The 8,891-nt window shown below is 33.9% G+C and overlaps 1 protein-coding gene across 1 annotated transcript; it reads right to left on the bottom strand.

Moving 5' to 3' along the window:
• Window positions 1-5,625: 5,625 nt before the first annotated feature.
• Window positions 5,626-6,439, bottom strand: LOC129305433 (uncharacterized). Its single transcript, XM_054945465.1, has 4 exons — window positions 6,376-6,439; window positions 5,950-6,071; window positions 5,775-5,867; window positions 5,626-5,688 (listed from the first exon to the last, which is right to left on the bottom strand). Exons 1-4 carry the CDS (start codon window positions 6,437-6,439, stop codon window positions 5,626-5,628), a joined length of 342 nt encoding a protein of 113 aa, XP_054801440.1.
• Window positions 6,440-8,891: the final 2,452 nt, after the last annotated feature.

Here is an 8,891-nt window from a genome sequence, read left to right on the forward strand (position 1 = left end):
CATAGAGCTTGTTGTCCTTCAAAATTTGTAGCACAATTCTCAAATGCTTCGCATACTGCTCCTCATTTTCAGAATATATCAAAATGTCATCAATGAGTACCATAACAAATTGATCTAGGTAAGGCCTAAATATACAGTTTATGTAGTCCATGAAAGCCGTAGGTGTATTTGTTAACCCAAATGGCATGACCAGGAACTCATAATGCCCATATCTGGTATGGAAAGCCATCTTGGGCACATCCTCCAAGCGCACTCTCAATTGATAGTATCTTGACCTCAAGTCAATTTTTATGAACATCGAAGCTCCCACCAATTGATCTAACAAATCATCAATCCTTGGTAAAGGATATTTTTTCTTCACCATTCCCTTATTCAACTGTCTATAATCAATACAGAGCTGTAAGCTACTGTCCTTCTTCTTAACAAATAGCACAAGTGATCCCCAAGATGACACATTAGGTCTAATAAATTCCTTTTCAAGTAACTCCTCTATCTGCTTCTTCAACTCAGCTAGCTCAGTTGGTGACATCGAGCTTAGACTCACTAGGAATACTAGCTGGTGTAGTATGTACCGGTAATAAAACTATCTTCTTAGCATAGTCCAAGGTGGCATTATTTACCATCAACCAATCCATACTGATAATCACGTCCAAACCGTTCATAGGAATCCGGATCAAATTGAGAGTAGGCAAATGATTTTCAAACCTCTCTTCTACATTCAAACATGCTTTACTAGTCATATTAGATGACCCAGATGGCATAGACACTTTAATCACATAAGGCAATTCATGCAAAGGAAGTACTAACCTCTCTACACATTCATATAAAATAAACAAAAGTGTAGCACCAGAATCAAACAATACTTCAATTTTCTGCTCACAGATAAAAATAATACCTTTTATCAAATTCAATGACACTCTTGCCTCCTCCTGAGATAGTGTGTAGACTCATCCTGAAATGGTAGATCTCTGCTCTGCCATCTCCACTCTTCCTTCAGGGCATTGTCTTGCTAGATGGCCAAGTTTCCCACATTTAAAACATGCCTAGCACCTCCCAGGATGTGATTGCCCATACTTAGCACATGGTGGTGGTTGAGCTGTACTCAAGGTCGGGGCAGGCATATTAGAAGCCTGCTAGGATGGTTGTGGAACATCAGAACTCCTAAATCCACTATAAATAAGTAACATAATCAAGTATATAAGATCACCACATCATATAACAAGCTAAGTTATAAACAAGTATTAAAATAAATAACATAATCACATCATATAAGATCACCACAAATTGCATGCCTAATCCCTAACCATCTAGTCTTCTAATGCTCCTGACCGAACTAGTAGGCTATTTCATAGAACCAAACCACATGTATGATCCCCAAGCTCACCATCCATGGTAGGACTACCCAGCCAAGGTGTCTTAAACCACTTATGGACTTTTAGTTCCCCCTATTATAAGTAATTGGGGTGTCGTTACTCCAGCACCGCATCCTACAGATGCTAAGGAGCATAGTCTCCAACTCCGCACCCTTTTAGGTACTAAAGAGAGTAAGTCTCTAACGCCACACCCATTTTCAGGCACTAAAGACAGCAAGTGATGTACCTGGCATCTTGAGGTACCAACAATGCCATATGGACTTAATCTTCACTATCTCCACTAGGGTGACCTCCCACCCTCATATATCATTCATTTTCACTATATATCTTCACTTGACCATGCATAAACAACTTTCTAAACAAATATAACAAAATCTTGCCATTTACTTCAAAAATATAGAATTTTAAAAAGCAATACTCCATTCATTTTCTAAAATAGTTAACCTTTAAAGAATTTATACATATATACTCAACAATTCATAGAAAAGCAACTTGAGAATAACTTATACAAGATAATAAATAATGCAAATTATCTAGTTACCTCAACCCTTTTGTTACTAAAAGGGTTACCTGTGGTACTAAATTTCTTCTTGTGTCAAGGTAAGTCTTCCCACACCACAATCTACATCAATAAGTACTATATGCTAATTTTCAATTAACACAAGCACCATTAGCTAATAATAACCTCCCAATTCTCCCACTTCTCACTCAAATTCTCAACAAATAGGCTTGCCAAGATTATAATTTATTCACACAATCCCTTTAAGCCTTCCTCTGCTTCATCACAATATCAAACTTAATATCTCAACTTATCACACTTCAACACCCTATAATCAAGTTAGGGCTTGATCTAAAATTCACCAAACAAGAAATTAGCTTTCTATTACCATATATCCAAGATTAATAAACCTAAATTAAAGCTTTAAAGTCAATAGAAACCTTTAAAACATTGAATTATGGCTTAATCCAATCAGACCAAATTCTCACTTCTCTAAATCCCATGGAGAATGAGATAAAAAGATAGAGGAGAAGGGTAGGAGACTTACTTAAAAGTTTGAAGGCTCAATTTGTCTTCAAAATCCTCCCAAATTGATACCCTAGTAGTGCCCAAAGTTTTCCCCTTCATGTTCTAGGTTTTCCACCCCAGAATCTATTAATTTTTGATGATTTTTGAAATTTTATGTTGCCTGCTGTGCTGTGCGCTGCAAAAGTTGTAGCTCATAACGCAGCAAGCAACAAGTAGATTTTGCTCCCCTCGATACCTCCCGACTTTCATCCTAACACTACTACAAAAAAGAGAATAAGTGACTGTTATTTTAATCTATAAATGACGATTAATACATGTCATTTATTTGGCTGACATTTAAAGACCCCCAATAAATGACGGTTATAAAACCATCATTTAAAATAAAATTTTTATGAAAGGAGAAGCAAATTGAGAATTTAAATGATTGGTAAATATATGGTCATAATTTTTACCATACTTTAAATGACGGGTAAATTATATACCCATCATTTAACGTAATTATAAATGACGGTATATAACTTACCCGTCATTTAAAGTCTCTTTAAATTACGGGTAAGTTATATACCCGTTATTTATACTTCATTTAAATGATGGGTAAATGATATACCCATCATTTAAATAAAGTATGAATGACGGGTATATAACTTACCCGTCATTTAAAGAGACTTTAAATGACGGGTAAATGATATACCCGTCATTTAAATGAAGTATAAATGACGGGTATATAACTTACCTGTCATTTAAAGTGATGGGTATATAACTTACCTGTCATTTAAAGAGACTTTAAATGACAGTAAGTTATATACCCATCATTTATAATTACTTTAAATGACGGGTATATAATTTACCCGTCATTTAAAGTATGGTAAAAATTATGACCATATTTTAAATGACGGGTAAATGAGATACCCATCATTTAAAGTCAGTATAAATGACAGGCATTTTTTTTACCCGTCATTTATTTCAGTATAAATGACAGTTATTTATATAACCGTTATTTTTTAGGTGGGTTTTTTTTAATTCCTGAGCTATTTTTATACCAACCCCCTGCAAAAAGAAATCAAAATAGCAGCAGTCAACCATTCCAGATTTGAATATCAATAAAATTTATTGTATTCAATTTCAAAATTAATCAATAAACAAATGTAATTAATAAAGTAAACTTTTCCCAAAAATAAACTACTTATTAAAAAAAACTTTCTAGCTACTTCTTCAAGGTAGTTCTATTAATCTTCTTTATATGAGGTCCACACTTGAAAAATATATTGACATCATTCTTCAATTACCTCATTTATTTCTGCATCCCTGAATTCTTCAACATAAGAATCATCATAATACTGCAATATATAAATGATTCAACATATATTAATATAATTTTAATACATTAAATATTTTTGTAATTTAAAAGTTAATATTTTTGACATACCATTTTGGGAATTATGCTCTCGTTATGGATAATGATGTCTTTCACAAACCTCATGATGCAATAGCCACAATCCAAGCTATTTTTCTTTTGTCTTGGATACTAAAAATTAAAGAATATATGAATATGTATTAATGCATTAAATTTCAATTTAATAAATGATTCCAATTACCTTAATTATATTCCAAGTGTAGGTTGCATCAAAATTTATAAAGGACCTTAGAATTGATTATTTTGTGTTAGTGCGGTATAACACAATCACCCTAATGAAACAATAAAAAATATGTTCGTATGAAATTTAAATAATTAAATAACTATGTAAAATACTTTGTGCACTTACGTATTAATCAACTCCAATAAAATTTATCTCCTCCCTGGTTCCCCTCCAAGAGAATCGAGATAATATATCTTTAGAGTGTTGCCAAATGGTTCGACGGCAATCAACATCCAATGGTCTCTAATAGTATTAACAAGTATGGCAAAATTATAATTAATCTATTAAATTAAAAATAAAAAATTATTAAGATAAGTGAGAATTTTGTTACCCTTGACAGTATGGTATTATGAATAATGTTCCCTTTCGAGCCTTGCTTTGAAATTTTCGCTCAATGCCTTTGCTTGTTCTAAAATTTTGTCACTTTTAATTACGGCATGTGCACCCACTTCATGAGGACTAACAAAGACGAACTTCATTTGTAGATTGAAAGGGACAACAAATTTGTCATACAAGCACCTATTATAAATACAAGAAATGTTAAAGCACTTCATCAACAACATCAAGTGAAAGCATATCATATCAGTCTTCACCATATATACCAACCTCGAACAAGATTTATAGGACTGGAGGATTAGACCTATGTACCGTTGCATATGCTTGGAGCAAATTTCTATGTTGGCTTGGTAATTGAGGCTCTTGTTTAGGCACAGCTTTATGGGAGACTACCTTTTTAAAGGAGAGCCTAGATCGGGGTATCATCTTTTTTTTTGACTGTGCATCCTTGCTAGTCTTTTTTGGACTTAGCATTCTAACTTGACTAGCTTGCCATCCAACAAAACTACCCATCGCCTCTCTAACAATCCTTACATCCTTAGTAGGAATAAGTAGCTGATAGTTCAAATCCTTCAGCACATCAATAGCAACATGTACATAGAACATAGGGAGTGGCATATCATGTAACATGTCTCCTGGCAAATTGAACACCCGACCAATAGCAACCACATGATGATTTGGGCTATTTGCCAACAACTCACATAGGTTCTCACCCTATATTAATAAGTAATATACTATATTAAAGTTATGGGAAATAGAAATAGTGAAATATAAGTGAAATAAATTAATAATGTTTTACCTCAGGGAGATTTTTAATAGGCTGCATGACACTGTAACTACCTTCCTGCTAGGACTAATATGAAACTCTGCCTCCCGCCTTTCCTTGTCCTTTAGCAAAGCTTCAATCATGTCCCGTTACCTAGATAGCTCCTCTTTCAAGGTGGCAATCTCAGCCCTTGCACCCATATCCTCTGTTGACCTTGCTTTCTTCTGTGACCCAAATATTTGTTTTTTCGAGACACCAAAGTCATATCCCCTAACTCGACCAGGGTATTCGGGATTACCCAACACCTTGCCCAAGACATCATTATCAGGCATGCCACTTTTCTCGATCTCAGCCTATGCAATATATATTAAGAAAATTAAATTAGTTGATTGAGTATAAAAAAGTGTTAAGTTAAGTTAATGTATTTACACACTTGTCAGCAATCTCCTGAACACGTTCATCAATAATGTTTCCTTCTTTATTGGTTCAGCCTTCTATGAATAGTCTGTGACGTGAAACTGAGCTTGCCCCTGAACCCTCTCGCTCGATCTATGAATTTAAGTAAATTTAAATGTGAGTATAGTACATATATCCATGAAATAAGCTAAAATTATATAGTATAAATATTAACTTACCATTTGTTGCTCAATTCTTGCATATCCTATGCGCCCCTTCTTGTAAGGGGATAGATCTTTCTCATGCAACTCTTTCTTTTTGTGGCTCAACTCCTGTGCAAAACACAAAAAATCATATCAATAAAATTAAATATATTGACAATAATAAAAAATTAATTCATCTCATTATTCTTACTTGAAATTGTCCCTCGAGACTTTGAGCAACAAATTCATCCCACTGTTCTTGTGAAACTAATGGCCTTATCAAGTTGGGGGCCTCAGAAATAATGTTTCCTCCTGATTTTTTAATGTATTTTGCTCCCACGAAATATCAAAATTGTCCGCATTGCCTTTCCAGCTTGTTGGATGACAAATTTGATCTGACTAGCATCAATTGCAAATGCTGACTATAAACAAAAACAATTAATTAGATTTTCAGTCAAGTAATTTCAATTAATTACAACAATGTGAGTAAAGTATTTTACCTCTACTTGCTCCCAAATATAATTTTTAGTAGCTAGACTAACATCATTCTAGTGCCTAATTGTAATCGACACATTTGCTTTTGCCACAACCCCTATGTAGCTAATGAATTTATTTCTGTTGGTCTTAATAGGTTGACCTTTGAAATTCCATTCAACTTTATATTTCTGTCCAGCAGCCCTTCTTCTATGCACCTTGGTCATCAATGTCAATCCTCTAGTTATTTGATTGGCTTCTTGCTAAATTTGTTGGTCATTCATCTCAACACTAGGATCAGCACTACTAGGTCCACTGAGACCAGCACTCCTTTGAGAAGCCATTTACCTACAAAAGTAGAAAATCAAAATAAATAATAAATAACAATATAAAAAAATAAAGCACATAATAAGTAATTTTCAGGTTTAATGTAAATCACACATTACAAAACAAATATAGCACATAATAAATAATAATAAATTTTTAAATCACATAAAACAAGTAACCTACAAGTTTAAATTATTTTTTTTTTCTTTTTCTTCTACATTCCTTATCTTTTCTCTCTTTCTTTGCTCGAATGCTTCTACCTCTTTTCTTTGAAATCCAAATACCTTCATTGTGATCATTCTTTATATAAAAGGCTTCATCCTCAACAAAGTAACTTTCAAATGATATCCCTATAAAGGGATCATCTTCAACTATAGAATCCTTCATATCTTCATTTATTTTACTGCTCAATAAAACGATAGACCAATTTACTTTAGTTGAATCAGGAATAAAGAACACTTGGTAAGCTTGTGAAGCCAAAATAAAAGGCTCATTTTTATAACCTTCTCTATTAAGATCCACCATTAAGAACCCCAAGTCATCAACTTTAAGACCATTTTTTTGATCAACCCACTTACAACCAAAAATTGAAACTTGAAATTTGATGTAATCTAACTCCCAAATGTACTCAATTACCCCAAAGTATGACATTTTTGTGTACAAGGGATTTTTGTCTTTAGCACTAGATATATGCATTGCTTGGGCTATAAGAGTTACACCACTATTTTGCATTATACTCTGATCATCTTGCTCTTTAGTATAAAATGTGTACCCATTAATAAGATAGCTAGTGAAGGAAAGAACTTGTTTATCTGGACCTCTTGCCAACCATTTTAATTTTTCAGAAACTGAATTAAGATCGGCAGTCAACTTCTCAAGAATGTGTTATTTCAACCAAACTGTAAAACTCTTATTATGCTTGTTTGCATACCAAATCTCCGATCTATTAGGGTTATCTCACTTAAGCTCGGCCATATGCATTTCTACATACTCCTCAACCTCGACAGAGTTGTGTAGTACATATAAATGTGCTTGTTCCCATTGCAAGTTGGAGATTGTAACTACTTTATTGCCCATAATTCCTTCTCCATCAATTCTACTATCATACCTAGAAGTCAGAAGACCAATATGGTTGACATTTGATAAGTACTCAGTAAAAAATTCAACTGCCTCCTCACAAATGTATCATTCAACTATACAACCTTCGGGTCGACTCTAATTTTTCACATATCCTTTTAGTATCTTCATGTAACGCTCAAATGGATATATCCATCTCAAGAAAACTAGACCACACATTTGTATCTCTCTAACTAGATGAATAGTGAGATGCACCATTATATCGAAGAATGCAGGTAAAAAATACATTTCAAGTTCACACAAGATTAACACAATTCGGCTTTGCAATCTTGGCAATTTTGTTGGGTCAATCACTTTACTACATATAGACTTGAAGAAGAAACACAATTTGTAATTATGGTTGAACCATATCAGGTAAAATAGAACGTAATGGCAATCATATGACTTTAAACCCTTCAACTTCAAATCCTTCAATGACACAAGGCCCTTAATATTTGAAGAGTACCCCTCTGGAACTTTAACAGTAGCAAGCGACTCACAAAAAATCTTCTTTTCTCTTCCAGACAATGTATGAGCCGCTGCATGAAGAAATGTGTGACTTCCCTTCTCTTACGGAGCCAACTCTTCCCTTATCCCCATAGAAATCATATCAAGTCTTGCCTTGATGCCATCTTTAGTCTTTCTTGGAATATGAAGTAATGTACCAATCAAACTATCACACATATTTTTCTCAATGTGCATCACATCAAGAAAATGTCTCACATATAAAGATTGCCAATATGGTAGGTCAAAAAAAATAGACCTTTTCTTCGACCCACATGTCCCAAGATGCTTTGCAAAAGGTCTGCCAAACTCGATATTCAAATTCTTCACCTTATCAAAATGTTGCTCACCTATTAGTGGCAAAGGTGCCTTACTTTCTTCTGAATTCCCATTGATAGCTTTTTTTAGGCGTCGATAATAATGGTCAGGATGTAACCATCTACGATGTCTAAAATAGACATTCTTCATCCCATGTTTTAATCTCACTGAATGTGTGCCATGTTCACAAATAGGACATCTAAGTTTTTCTTTGATACTATACCCTAATAAATTACCATATGCTGGAAAATCATTGATTGTACCAAACAACAATGCTCTTACCTCAACACCGTGCTCCCACAACAATTTTAAATCTTCAATTAAAGGAGCCAAATATATGTCTATGTCATTTCCCGGCTGTTTTGGCCCCGGAATTAGAATGGATAGCATCATATATTTTCGCTTTATATATAA

Source organism: Prosopis cineraria, unplaced genomic scaffold, assembly GCF_029017545.1.
Source record: "Prosopis cineraria cultivar Desert tree isolate PC_DT_omini unplaced genomic scaffold, ASM2901754v1 PC3, whole genome shotgun sequence".
In the NCBI taxonomy this organism is placed as follows: Eukaryota; Viridiplantae; Streptophyta; class Magnoliopsida; order Fabales; family Fabaceae; genus Prosopis; species Prosopis cineraria.